This window comes from Anser brachyrhynchus, assembly GCF_964034855.1.
Source record: "Anser brachyrhynchus genome assembly, chromosome: 15".
NCBI classification, from domain to species: Eukaryota; Metazoa; Chordata; class Aves; order Anseriformes; family Anatidae; genus Anser; species Anser brachyrhynchus.
In genome coordinates this window covers 18,062,146-18,077,062 of record NC_137733.1, presented here as the reverse complement: position 1 = coordinate 18,077,062, position 14,917 = coordinate 18,062,146, and the positions used below count along the sequence as shown (strand labels likewise).

The 14,917-nt window shown below is 36.3% G+C and overlaps 1 protein-coding gene across 2 annotated transcripts in view; it reads right to left on the bottom strand.

The window, feature by feature from the left end:
* PDPK1 (3-phosphoinositide dependent protein kinase 1) overlaps positions 1 to 14,917 on the bottom strand; it is a 67,353-nt gene that overhangs the window by 18,623 nt on the left and 33,813 nt on the right. Inside the window, exons 14-17 of one of the 2 annotated variants that reach the window (XM_080556222.1) lie at positions 8,763 to 8,871; positions 7,526 to 7,617; positions 6,422 to 6,517; positions 3,162 to 3,278 (exon numbers count right to left, since the gene is read on the bottom strand). In XM_080556222.1, coding sequence (XP_080412348.1) covers positions 3,162 to 3,278; positions 6,422 to 6,517; positions 7,526 to 7,617; positions 8,763 to 8,871 — 414 coding nt within the window. The remainder of the gene's footprint in view (positions 1 to 3,161; positions 3,279 to 6,421; positions 6,518 to 7,525; positions 7,618 to 8,762; positions 8,872 to 14,917) is intronic. The other variant, XM_080556221.1, reaches the window with a different exon arrangement.

The window sequence follows — 14,917 nt, the reverse complement described above, 5'->3', positions numbered from 1 at the left end:
ACAGAGTACCTGGTTACACAGGACAGTGAAAAGGCCACTATACTAAATGCCTTCTTTGCCTCAGTTTTCACTAGCAAGACTGGCCTTCAGCAATCCCAGTCCCCATAGAGAAGATGGAAAAGAAGACGTGCCTTTGGTGGAAAAGGATTAGGCCGTGAAATACTTATGCAAGCTGGACGTACACAAGTCCATGGGACCTGATGGAATGAACCCACAAGGGCTGGGGGAGCTGACAGGTCTTGGACAGATGACCCAGCTGGAAAGCATCTTGGCAGAAAAGGACCTGGGGGACACCAAATTGAACATGAGCCAGCTATCTGCCCTTCCCGCAAAGGCCACATTACGCGAAGTATTGCCAGCGTGTCAAGGGAAGTGATCTTTCCACTTTCCTCAGCAATAGTGAGGCCAAACCTGGAACACAGTGTCCTGTTCTGGTCACCCCAGAACAAGAGAGGCATGGCAATCCTGGAGAGAGCTCAATGAAGGGCCACAAAGATGCTGAAGGGACCAGAGCACCTCTCCTAGCAGGAAAGGCCAAGAGGGACTGTTCAGCCCGGAGAAGGGAAGGCTCAGGGGGATCTTACCAATAAATATGAGAGAGAGTGCAAAGAGGAAGGAGCCAGGCTCTTTTCAGTGGCATCCAGTACCAGGACAAGAGACAATGGACACAAACTGAAACACAGCAAGTTCCATCAGAACATCACGAAACACTTATTTACTGTGGAGATGACTGAGCACCGGCAGGTTGCCCAGAGAGGTGTGGAGGTGTCTCCCTCCTTAGGATATTCAGAAGCCATCTGAACGTGGTCCTGGGCAACCTGCTCCAGTTGGTCCTGCTCGAGCAGATGAGTTGGACTAGATGACCTCCAGAGGTCCCTTCCCACCTCAACCATTCTGTGATAAGTAACAGCAGACAGAGACTACCTGATGCCTATCCACAGTCAGGCTTGTTTTCAAAGAGAAGGGAGTTAAAGAACTTAGGATAAAACTGGCATAGCTGAAAGAATAGGTCAAATCATTCCCGCATCAAGTTATTCAATAGCAGCAGAAAATATAAATCTCTCCCTGTTTTAAATCAATGACTGTACAACTAAAAATATCCCACTGAAAGGTAACATGGTTGGTGCATCACTTTTAGGAACATTATTTTTTAAGTGAACAAATCTCACACGTAGCTGAATTGAGACAGATCTCTAAACGTGACATTTCAATAACTTGTCTATCCTGGTTTAACAATATTGATTCAGATCTATACAATGGATTTACAGGACAAAATTAGCAATGGTATCACCATCAAATATAAACACTCCAACTTGCACAAGCAACATACTGCCTACCTCCCTTTCTCCTCTGCTTTTCTCTTACTCATATTAACTAACTCTTCTTCATGACTACCAGTTTCCTTCTCTCTCTGTGGTTGTCTGATTCTCAAAGCTCAGTAAAATACACCACAATTATTCTCAAGTTCTATTTTGAATATTCTTCTATTTTAAGTATTACTGCTTCTATTTCAGACCTGGTGAACTGCTTGTATACCAGAAGGCTTGTCTTGGAAACTTTTTTTTTTTATACTAAAAGTTGATAGAATGAAAGTCCTCCCCTCTATTTATTTATTTACAAATTACATTCTATGAATGGCCCATACTCCATTTTGAGTTCTACTATTTTCACTCAACTGCCTTCTCAAATTATTTGCAAAAGGCTAAAAAGATATACGCATCAGCCCTTAAGTCAGCGCTGATGAATGACTCTAAGACAATAAATGTATTTATTTCAGACCTCTTGATCAATTTTCAGACTTCAAATCTAGGAGCAAGAAAGGTTTCCTTCCAGATTTCTTTTTTATTATTATTTATTTCTTATTATTTATTTTATATCTGCTTTCATTTCTTTACTGCCTTCACCCATCTCCCATTTTATTACACTGAACTTTACTTTTAGTTCTCAACAACAAACACACGAACAACATCATGCTGCCTGTACCCTATACATCCTTACCTACACTCAACATTCCTACCCACTTCCAGGAAGTCTGCAAACCTAGTACATTAATTTTACATTCCGAATGTTACCTATGCAACTCCAGGAAACAGATATTGCTTAGTACCTTGAAAATAGATTCTGGAATATACTTCAGCAGCAGTCCAAGTTTAAAATCTAGAATTGCAAGAATAAGTGTCCATATCATAGGCAAGGTTCTGCTCATAAGTCACTTCGCTGTCATATTATCTTCATGGTGTTATACTAATCTTTTAGACTGAATAACCATACATATAGCAAGGAAAACAACAAAAACTCCAAGTATTTTGTTGGAGAAAAATACTGAAGAATACCAGGTTCCCAAATCAATTCACATAACACACTATGAAACAGAGCACAGCTATGTAGAGAACTTGGAACTGCCTCCGGTATTACTGTCTAGCAAAAAGATCTTGAACACTGGAAAGTAACGCAGTGATTAAAAGAGCAGTGACTTGGGAACAAGGGGAGCAGAAAGGATGAGACGGCCTAATACCAAAAAAACAAAACCAAAAATACCTCAAGATATTCCTTCCTCTTGATACAAGTTTTAAAAGTAACTGCTGCTTTTGTTATCCCCTCAATCCTCCGTATTTTTCGTCTCTGAAAATTTGTTTTTCATTTTTACTGTTTTAATATATTTCATCCACCTAATAACCAATTATGTTTTGAGTTACCAGAAGTAAAGGACTCGGGACTCTAAAGTTAACTTGTTATTAGGTATGCGAAATATACCTGAACTGGAAGAATGCCCCTTTTGAAATCAGTGAACGCGAAGTTGTATTTACAGGGCTTCTAACATTTAAATTGTACAACTTTTACTTAACAACTATGGACCAAAGGCTGTTAACTTTGGAGGAAGATTTAAGGAAAAAAAGTTACCTATTAAAACAAGAACTCTTCTTTAGAAAAACTTTTAACTCAAGTCTAAACAAACAATTTTTTGTTTGCTTTTTTTAAAACAATATGAACATTCATAATGTGCAATGAAATACTGTGAATATAAATAAAAGCCAGTCACAAATACATACAAACTACTATGTGCTGTACACCTAGGAATAAAGTGGAATGATTTGAATGCAGCAGAAACGCAAGGAGGCCAAGCATATCAGTGTGAGGGCAAAAAGAACGGTGCGACACACCTCACTGCAGCATTTCTGGAAGCATCTCTCTTCCCCTTTCACTTCCCGTGACACTATCAGGAGATACTCTGACTGCTGGGCCCGGCCACAGCCATACTGGGAACCTATACTGACAAGCTGAAATAACCAATCAGAGCAAAACACAAAAAGAAACCTTTGTAAAGCTGAAGCACATACCATTATCCAAATCATACAAATAACAGATGAGCTCAAATGCGTAAGTAACAATTACTTGCCCCTAGAACAAGTTGCTACCAAGCTAGAAATTTAATTTTAACTTACTGAAAAGTTATGGAGGCAGTTGCAAAGCCGTCTGATATTTCAAGGGAAGTTAAAGGAGTCACTGATCGTAAGTTAGAAAACTCCCCATACCATTGTGGTGTAACCAACTACTCTGAAAAACCTAAACAAAGTTTGGCGTATTATGAAAGCGAGAGCATTATTTTCCTGTCATACATGCCAAGTGCAAACAGTAACATGGATATAAGACTGGAAGGTGTTATGCAAAGCAACATATCCAGCCTGTACATTAAAGAACCTCGTCTTGTTCCAAAAGTTGTTAAATAAAATATAGCTAAGGAAATATATTAAGTCATCTAGAGGAAAAAACGAAATTTAAGAAAATTGAGCATTCCAAACTGGTTTCAGAATAGCCAATTTACAGAAGACCCAAGAAAAGAACTGTAGTGTAAAAAATTGTCCCGTTCCCATGAAGGTTAGTACCATGAGCTCTGTTCACAATTGCTAAATGTCTAAAAATTCAGAAGTTCATAACAATCTCAGCAATATTTCACAATTTATTACAAAAAATATTTTATCTTAATAATACATGGCACTTCCTAACCCGTTTAAATTAAAGCACAGCCCATCAGCGCACTTGAGAAAGGTGAGAGCTTTACATTAAGTGCGAAGAACTAGACAACAACCTCCTATTCACAGTATACTGAAAATCAACACTGACAAGAAGACTCATGGACAGTAAATTTATTTATCCTGTAATTGTTACGTGAATAATTTTGAAGGCAGCTGCTAAATACTGTCCTTCTCATATAGTGAACCTATTGAAGACAGCATTACGGTGACAGACTCAGGTTACATTAATCATTAAAATTTACATGACTTACATGCTGTTGTTGTCTAAAGCCTTTGTATGTGGCAATGTTACATAGCCCAAAGTTTCTCATTATGCAGTAATGCCAAAATGTTATTCTTCTGATTGCCTGAAGAGGTAACAATGGAAGCTAAAAATAATCCACAGACTAACACATTAAAATCACGGAAGTGGGGCAGCACAACTATTAAGGCTATTTTTTTTTGGAATGAAACTGATATTTAATTGCACTTTTCTAGCAGCACTCATTCACTTTCTTTAGAAAAGTGCATCAATGCATAAGTTGATAACTCATAAGTGCACCAGCGGTTTAACACTTTCCTCTCCTATTTGTCACATCCAATTGTATTTTGATAGAAAAGTAGAAATATTGAGGGAAAAAATACTTCTGATCAAAAACAACTGCTAAAACATGTTACATAGGGCACAGAGTACAGGGACTCTCAACCCACAGGAATATTATTCCTCTGAAAAAGTTGATGATCTCTATACCATCAATGTTAATATATACATAGCATGGTAGGTGCCGTTCCATAGAGTGCTTCGGAAGGAAGTACACTGCCGAGCAACAAAGAGTTATTTAGAAAAAAATACATTACAGAAATGCTACTGCGCATTCAAATCTTCATAATAAAACTGCTTGGATTATACAGAGTATTATAATTATGTTCTAAGTGAAATAGGTCTACTAAAAGCAGGTCTGCCATAAAACCAAAGGAGAGAACGACCTGGTCTGAGGAAAGGAGAAGCTGAATAATAAGGGACCATACAGCTACTGTGTCTATCTACTTCAAACTGTGTGTCCAAGAGAGAGCAACACGTGGCAAAAGCGAAGTAGGAAGGAAGCTGGATGAAATGAAAGACATAACCTTCAAGAAAACCACTGGAGTTTTCCAAAAATATAAATTCTAAGAGAGATTATAATGGTTCTTTCTGCAGTGGCGCTGCCAAAGCAGTAATACTCCCAAATATAATATTCACAAAGAACACAGGATTTTAAGACAGCTAAAAGATATAGTATCATTTATTCTGTTAAAAAGAAAAGAATCTGTTTTGTAGCGAAAGCTAGTTTCTCATGACAAAGAATATCTAAAAAATTTTGTCAATGCACTGGTCAAAAACCAGCCATGTGGATTTAGTGAGAGCTTTTTCAAGTGACTTAATACTGAGTTTCTGGCACGCCAAATGGATCTTTTAATATTTGAACTGGAGAACTGAAGCATAAGAAGCTTTCTCTGTGTTGGTTTAGTTTATTTGGTCATGGCTTTCTCTATGATACAAAAGCCTTACACATTTTATTGAATACAAACAAAACATTCTTTTTTAGTTTTGTGTGCTGTATTCTTAAAACGTTCCTTTGTTGTGTTATTAGGGGGAGAGTGCACGGGATAAAAAGTTTGTGCTTATATTCTGATCTCTCCTACAGCTGGCACCAGACACTGAAAAAGATGTTGGCTGAGCACTCGGGTCTCATTCCAGAGTTAACAGAACCACTGCTCCTGTGCAGTTTAGATATTCTGGTAGGAGAGGAATGTAAAAGATGAAGAGGCCATGTACTTAGTTTCTTATTCCCAGAGATCATCAAAGAGAAAAGAAAAATCATTTTGTAATTTCACATTGTGTTTTCCAATATACTTATGTACTTTCAAAGTTATTTTTACGCAGTGCAAAGATGGAAACACCTGTAGCTCATGCCCATCCAGCTTTCCACCTGCACTGGATAAGTTTTCCCTCTTATACATATCAGTCCTTTACCTGAAGAACCACTGCTTTGGCCTAACTAACAGTTATCTCTCAAGCTCATCTCTTTTACCAGATGTCTGCCCTACCATTTCTATAAACTTGCATTATTTTATTTTGGTTTATTCACCCTGCTGCTGTGTAGACCCCAAAGAGTTACATTTCAAACATGATGTATGTTTTTATAGAAAGTCAGATCAGTTTAACCAACAGAGAGCTACAGCACTTTTGTTCTCTGACAAATAAGAATACAAATCTGAAATTTCAATTTAATCATGTATCTTTTTATTAATCCAATTTCTGATAACAATTGCACTTAAAAAGATGCACAGAATTGACTTCCTACTCCTCTTTCACATAAGTAAATTTTTACAAGACTTTGAAATTATATCCTATATGTTTCTGTTACCTGTTCAAATTTCCAGCCATCAGACATTGTGGAGACCATTTGAGTGAGTTCCTCTTCCTGGCACTGCAGCACCCTGTACACGTGTTTGACTGGCACCTTTAGGAAGAAATATAAGATGCTCAATACAGCATGGAATTCGCTATCTTTATAACTTTGTGACTTATTCTTTAGAAATAGTAAGCACCAACCCATTTTTTTTGTAGAATTCTCATTTGCTCAGAGTCACCTTGCTCAGTGCTTCATGAATGTTTCAGGGACTGAAAGTGCTACTTAAGAGCTATAATCATCTTAAGACTTATCCATAAATAGATGAGCTTCCTACATTGTTCCATGTCGTAGCAAACCACATTAGTCAAAATCAAGGCTAATATTCTGCCTTTAAGGGATGTCTGACCATACTCAAAAATGTCGTTATTTCTCTGTCAAGCTACCTTCTCCAGAGCAATGAATAACTAGGACCACATCAGGTGAAACCCTGCAGAAAATACTGCTATTCCACAACCCAGCTTCAAATTTGGCAACAGTAAGTTTGTAATGTCTCTAAGAAGACTCAGTCGAAGGCCAGAGAAGCAGAGTTAAAGAACAATCACAAACTTGAATACTCTTTACTTAACAGTTTCTCTATGATATTCATTTTATGAAGAAACATTCATGAGCTGATTTGAGAAGAGGCAGGGTCTTCAAAACTATAGAGCACCACAAATAAAGTAACTTTAGTTCCCATCTTGATCTTCTGTAGCAAACAACATTTGTACGTATGCTGTATAAACAGCACTTATACATCTTATCATATATCTCACCATATTCAGAGCGTTTAAATGTATACGAGAAAAATAATGCTAGCCAAGGTGTTTTCTAAAATAGTTATTTCCAGAAATATTTTGACAAAGAAATTCCACTATAACTAGACATTTTTGAACAACTGTTGAACAACAGAATTTTAGTTTTTGAACTAGAACTGGAACTGTTTGCTTGTGCCTTTTGTGAAGGGTACAGCCGCTCAGTATCTTACCGGGGAAATGAGCAGTTATGGAAAAAAAAAAGGAACCACCCATTACTTACTATATCATAAATAATCAAAAACACAGTAGAAAACAGCCTCACCTGTGAGATTTTGCTGTCTCTTTCTCTTATTTTGTCCTTTACCAGTTTTATTAGTGATGTGATATTGTAGAATTCAGCCTCTTCCAGTACACCTAGTATGAGAACATGTTTTGAAAAGAGCATGTAACCAAAGGTTCCCAGCCAAAATCACCATCCAGTTTCTACGAAGATCTTCTGTTCTGCTACAGAAAACAATTTATTTTGCCCTAGGATCAATTTGTTTACCAGCCTAACTGTTCTGGCTTTCTTCAGGCAGGTGTAGTTCGTGGTCTAGCTCATTCTGAAAAACTGTCCTAAAAACAAACTGAAAAAAATTGATGCCATTTCATACGCAGAATGAGAGGCAGGAAATAAAAGCAAACAAACAAGAATAGGAGCACAAATGCCATTCTACAGCAGTCTGATGGACCACCATAGCTCAAGCCCTGTCTCTAGAACACTAAAGAAAAATCCAAATACTCCCACTGAAAAGTTCTCTTACTGGCAGTGTGCAGAAAATTTTTCTTCTTGTCATTTGAGATCTCTGTCCCTGAACAACCTCTTTAAGATTCTGACTGCTGTAGCATACTACAGACTGCAACAACTCACATGTTCAAGCCTTACCTGTTCTCTACACAAACGGTATGTTTAACAATGCAGATTGAAATCTTAGTTCAAATTATTTCCTGCTAATTTTCTTAGACTCCATTTCTCTTCAATCAATTTGTTCACTGTCTTATCAACACAGCTTTAGTACTAAAACAGTCATCCTCCATTAGGATAAAATTGATATGAATTGGGGCCAGGAAGCCAGGGGCAGAATTTACTCTTCAACAGCACATTCCACATATCTGAACATTTCAAAACTTCACTCATACTTGGCTTTACATCTTCAAAAGCTTGTTTTGCAGCCAATATTCATTTGCTTGAAGATGACTGAAAACAACTATTTCACACAGTTATACAGGAAAACAAAACAAAACAAAAAAAAAACCAAGATTGTATGATAAAAGGCATCTCCCCTCATGGCAAAATGTGCTACTTCTAACTGGGAGCAGGGGCTGTGAAACCAGGAATCATGCTTAAAACACTCCAGTAGCAGCAAATACTATAACTGCACGATACCAATCAGCTTTGTCTGAAACAGATTGAAATGCTACACTGATTAAGATTTACCATCTACAGGTACATTACTTTTGGTGGCTTTCAAAGCAGTGAGAATAATGAGAAAGTGACAAAAGATTTTGTAATATCCTACCTTCCTCAGCTAGGTCCTTGTTAATAACCAGTTTCCCATGTCTGAGATAGTTCAGCACTGGCCCAAAGTAGGTCGGGTCTCTGTCTATTAAATAGGCACCTGTTTCATCCTATATTAGAAACAAACAAAACAAACAAACAAACAAACAGGACAGCCAAAAAGGCACAATGATTTGAATGCCCAAGCAGGAATTAATTGCAAGCTCATACTCAACTTGGTATATGAATTACAAGCAGGTACTCATATACAGCTACATCACTTAAAGCCGAATTTAAGACATTAAATGGAAATCAACAATGTAGTTGTAATTGTATCAGATTGGTCAATCAACACAATCATGTACTAGACACCTTTTCGCTGATCAATTCCCACCCCTCTTTATCGAAAGATTATTAAAGCATCAGACCACTGTTACCATGAAAGGTCTAAGCAGTAAGTGAGAACACTGAAAACTAAGGCTAAAAATAATACAGGAACTACCATTTTGTTTGGAAACCTCAAGTACAAGAACAAAGAGGCTAGTATTTGAATCTCACTGTAATATAGCTTCCACTCCCACCCCCCCTTTTGTTTTTAATTAAAAGCAAACGAACCTACCTCTTCTTTAACCTGAACATTTTGTTCTAAAATCTTTTGTTTCTGTCTTAGCTGATATGTACAAATACTCACAGGGTACTGAGAACTGCCATGTACCAAGCAAGTGTTTTATGTGCATCTTCTAAAAAAAAAAAGTATGCTGAAGATGCAGTTCCTACCTACCTCATGCAGAGAAAAGAGGAATCAAGATCAAATTATAACTGATGCTTAGTTTACCGATTAGAACATAGTTCAAGAAATTTTCCTGCTGATATTCTTGACAAAGACAAAGGAGTAAAATTGTTGTTTCCTATACAATTTAGGGTCTACGTGTGCACACCTTCTACGTGTGAGTAATGCAATACTGACATAATCTTCTTCTTTAGAGCTCTGGACAGCAAAAAGTGATAACACAGTTGTCTAACAGATACATCTGTCCTTTCTACTAACAAGCAGATCGCTGACAATAGTAATACTTCAGTACCTCAAGTTTTGCTTCATTATATATATTCTATAAATATATACTGGAAACTTGAAGCAGCATGCCAAGTACTTTTTAAAATTTAATAATTATTTTTAATATTTGATTAGATTACAGAAAATACTAAAAAGCATTAAATACCATAAATACCAACAATACTAGCTAAATTTGAATCATTCTCATATATATATATATACACACACACACACATATATATGTGATACTTGTTCTACATGAAAAAAATCTGCTGACCGAATTCCTAGCATTTGGAAATTCATGCTGATATGTAAAGGTTTGATGACTGTACTGTAATACCTGAAAACTCCCCCTGTTTAACAGTTCTTAAGGTTCTGAAAATGGCTCACTGAAAATGATTGCGGATGTATTTTTAGGCACATGGATTTAGTTTCTAGAAAAATGCATTTATCTAACCAGGGCTAGCAGAAAGCTAGACCACAGCCTGAACTACAATAAAAACAAACATCTTTCTATCATTTCACACTAAATGCTTTGCACACTAGAAAGCACTATGATTTTAGAACTAAGTGAAGGGATGCTATATTTCACATAAAACTATACAGATGTTTAAGAAAATACTGCTATTATATTAAAATGTGCTGTCAGTTAACCAACACAGAGCACACAGTGCTTGATGAAGTCCAATCACAATTTCTTCTGTGACTGAAATTCATGGTCTCACAGAAGATAGACTATGCACCAAACCAGTTGACAGATGAAGTGCACGAAACAGTATATTTTTAATGTTCCACATTTATGTGCATTTACATTACCAAAACACTTCATGACTGAACAGTCCATAGAAACAACCCTCAGAAATTAAGTTAGCTGTCAACTGTATGAATTACAAACTGAAGAGCATTATTTAATCCAGGAACAGAAAACAGCAAAGTTGGAAAGAACGATTGAAAACATAAAGATAAAAAGAAACACTGCTTTAAAGAAAGAAAAAGAGTCTTCGGTCATCTTTTGCAACTTCCACCTAATGATAGGTCACCAGCAACCTGCATTACCTGAATTCATCAGCCTAGCATGTAGAACAGAGCATACCATTAGCACATGTACCAAATATGCTTTACATTTCCTGACAACATCCACTCTGTGATAAATAAGATATAATTACTTTTGTCTTCTAAGTATTTTTAACCTTTCTCTCATCACCTACAAACCTTTTTTTTTTTTTTTTTTGCATTCTCTCAATCTTCCTTTCACTTATAATTTTCTTTCCTCACCAGTATCAAGTTTTCTTCCTCACCAAATTACCACACAGAATGTATAAAAATGCTTACTCTGCACACTGATGAATACAAATACCATCCCAAATATAACGTACCATATACAAATAAAGTGCCATTGCACTATTGCCACAGTTTACGAAGTCTGTAAGGTAATAATGCATCTTTAAAAAATAACAAAGAAGAAAAAGGAACCTCAATGTCTTATAATTTATGGTATACCAGTCACTTTTTTTTTTTTTTAAGTTGTAAACATCAAGAGTTGAAGTTTAAGAACTCCAGCTAAATTCTGTGAGCAATCCAAATTCTGTCAGTAAGATTCACTCTATTATATAAATTCCATGCAAAATTATGAATACACTAAACAATTGAGAGTAACTGGCCACCCTCTTACTTAGATCACAGATATGGAAAACATGCATTCATTAACACACTTCCAAAGAAAAAGATGTGTTCCTTGGACTTTGATCTTACAACTCAGTTTGGTTCAAGGAAGTCAGGACACAAAACATAAATGATTCAGTAAAGAATACTGTAACAAAATACAAAAGATGCAGATGTAAGAGAGGCATAAAATTGACATCCTGAGCATCCTCCTGTAGAAAATGCCTTCTCACTCCTCCTTTAGAGAGAGCTTCCTGATTATCCCTTCAACATGTACTGAGCACTGGATGTTAAAATCACAAAGAAAAGCTGCTTACACTAGATCTTTAAGGATATTTATGTAAACATAAATCCAATAAAAGCTGACTGTGTAATCATTGGCTCCACCTACAACTCTCAATATATGGGTCATAAGAGTTCATTCCACACCTTCAGAGTATTAAGTCAGGGTTGGCTTCATTCACATGCACATGAAAATACGTTGTACTCCTATGTAATTGGCATTTTAGACACCCTTTCTAAAAGAAACAGTTTTACTGTAATGTAAGATAAGAACAATAATGTGTGCTTCAAATATGATTTAGGCAGTTAAAATGCATAGCTACAGTTTGTGTAGATATAACTGGTCTTTGGGCTTGATAACTTGAATATTAATAAACTGTATAGTCCCAGCTATGCCGCTTCTTTTGCTAACTAGTTAGTTATACTTCTACAACCTTTGAGCAAGTTCGACTCTTCACTGTCACAAGCAGAGTGAACCCACCTCCCCAGATTTTTCAGATGAATGCTGTAAGTGCTAGACATATCAATATTCTAATAAGGTATCAGTTTTCTTTCCTGTAGATATATTCTACATAAACACACGTTAATGTTTACCGTAACAGCAGCTGCAATTCACGTTTCTTCTCCACTCAGTATAATCATATGATCTCACATTTTGCCTGAATAAGAGTTCCATACAAATTTTGCCATTCTTTTTAAGGATACTCAAAACAAACAGTTGTGTTTGTGTATCCAACACAAAACTGCTAATTAGCCACACAGGTGTTTGTATCTCTACACAATTCTATTCTTGTATTACAATCTTCTCTGTAACAAAAGAGAAGGAATTCCTTGTTTGGAATTCCTAGAGATTTTCCACACCTACTCTCCTTTATGTTTTATCTTTAATCTTTATCTTATCATTTAAAAACCAACATTGTTGAGGTACAGTGAAGGCTGCATTTGTTTACCACTCTCCCACGTCAATGTTTAGCTCAACTGTGTAGCAGAATAAAGTTACAAATAGTATGGAATTTTAGGGAAAGCCTAATAACTAGCTGCTAAATTTTTGATTACGTGGTTATATATATATATATATATATATATCAAAGTATAAAGGCAGTGTAGCTCACAAATAATTTTCCTTCTTCCTTAAGAACTAACCCTGAAGTATATCTACTACCCAGCATTCAGGAAGACATGAGACTCAAAACAAATATGCATTTTCAAAGAATTTGAAAAATATAGCCCAAAACAATGAAATGATCGTATATTCCATTCTCAGGCATTTCCATTTCAAACTTTATAGAGTAGCAGACTAAGGTTCAAAGGAACCATTAACAATACTTAGCGTGACCTTCATATAAAACTTATATAGGATTCAATTTATTTCCTCTTAAAGTGAAATAAAACCTTTTAGGCAGTAGTGGTGAAACCTAACAATTTTGTGCAAGACATTCCAATAACTAGTTACTGCCCCTGTTAAAAATACGTACTTTCTAGCCTGGACATGTACAGTTTCAAGTTTCATTAGCTGGATCTCACAATACCTTTGCTAGACTGAAAAGGCTTCTACTATGTGACTGCTTATCTTCACGTATGTACCTCTACACTGAAAAGTTACTCCTCAAGCTCTCTGCTAAAAAAGTAGTTCTGCTCTTCATAACCTTCCCCTATATCATATTTCATCTTGTGACTGTTTTCCAAGTCCTCCAATTTTTGAAGTGACCATGAATTATGGATACTTGTATCAGGTACAGGACTCCAGTATGAACACACATACACCTGTGTAATGCCATCTAACATTCTCCCCGAGAATTGCATTAATATGCTTGTTAAAATGTCAGAAGTTTATGTCCAGTTAAGTAACTTCATTGAGGTCAAAACAAGTCTGATGACACCTCCTTAAATACTTTTCCTGAATGGACACACTCAGAATCCTCACCATCAAGCTCTTGGCTCAACACCACGCTCCAACGTGGATATCTAAAAAAGTGAAATCATTTACGTATACTGACCAAGTGGAAGTTCTGCTAAAGGCAGTAATATAGACAGAAACAGAATAATATTTGGCACTAAGGCAGGATTTAGAAATAGCTGTCTCCCCTACCCTCCTGTATTTTCCAGATCGTGAGATTGATACCCAGAACACAATCTTCTCAAACTGTGTGACCTAAAAACTTTGAACAACAGCTGACTGCCAATACTAATCAAAACTACACTAATATCACAGCACACCCACCTAACTAGCCAGAAATCTTATGGCAAAATAAAGTTTATCTTAGAATAATGACTATAATTAAGATACTTTTCTTCCACTGATTATTTAGTGCTGACAGCTAAGGATGTGCTGCCAGGAAGATTTTGATTTTTTCTAAAACATCCAGTGATTCCTTCCTTCCTTCACAGTCTGTCTCAGTACTATTACACTTAACTTTATAAAGGTTTTAAAAATCAAGCATGAGTACTGTTGCCAAAAACCTTATTAAGAAAGGTTGGCAACCTTCTTGCTTAGGGGAAAGACTAATGAATAATAAAATAGTTTATAAAAGAAAAAGTGGTATCCAGATAAACCAGGAAGGTGCTGAAATCAGGAAATACCTCGCTGTAAAACTTACAACATAAGCGTTAAGTAAGTTAAACAAGGATGAGTGAGTGAGAAAGACTCTGCTTGTCTATTTTTTACATATTCACCTGTGAACCAAAATTTAAATGCTCCTGAAAACAACTCCTATTATGAACATCGGGTATGACCACTACCACTTCACTCACTTGCTGAAATGAATCTCAACAGTCTTAAATACAAAGTCATAACACACCGTCAAACGTTACAAGTCAGAGGATCAACATGTCACTGTATTATTCCTTTTAACACTAACCTTGACACACCCCACGGCAAAACTAATCTTCTCTCTGTTGCAACTAGAAGCCTATCTGATACCAAGAGACAGGCTGCAAAGCCTTGTTCAACCTTAGCACCTGCCGGTCATTCGAAGGCAAACATACTGCTTTTCTTGAAGACTTTTTAACACCAAGAATCAAGGAAATACTGTGATTTCTGTAGTTAAAAGAATAAAAACTAGTTGGTGTTCAAACTACAGTAAAGAAAAATCATTATGTATGCAACTTTTATGAAGTATAACATGAACTATTTCAGTTTTCTATTTTAATTTCTAATAAACTCATCCAGTTAACATGAA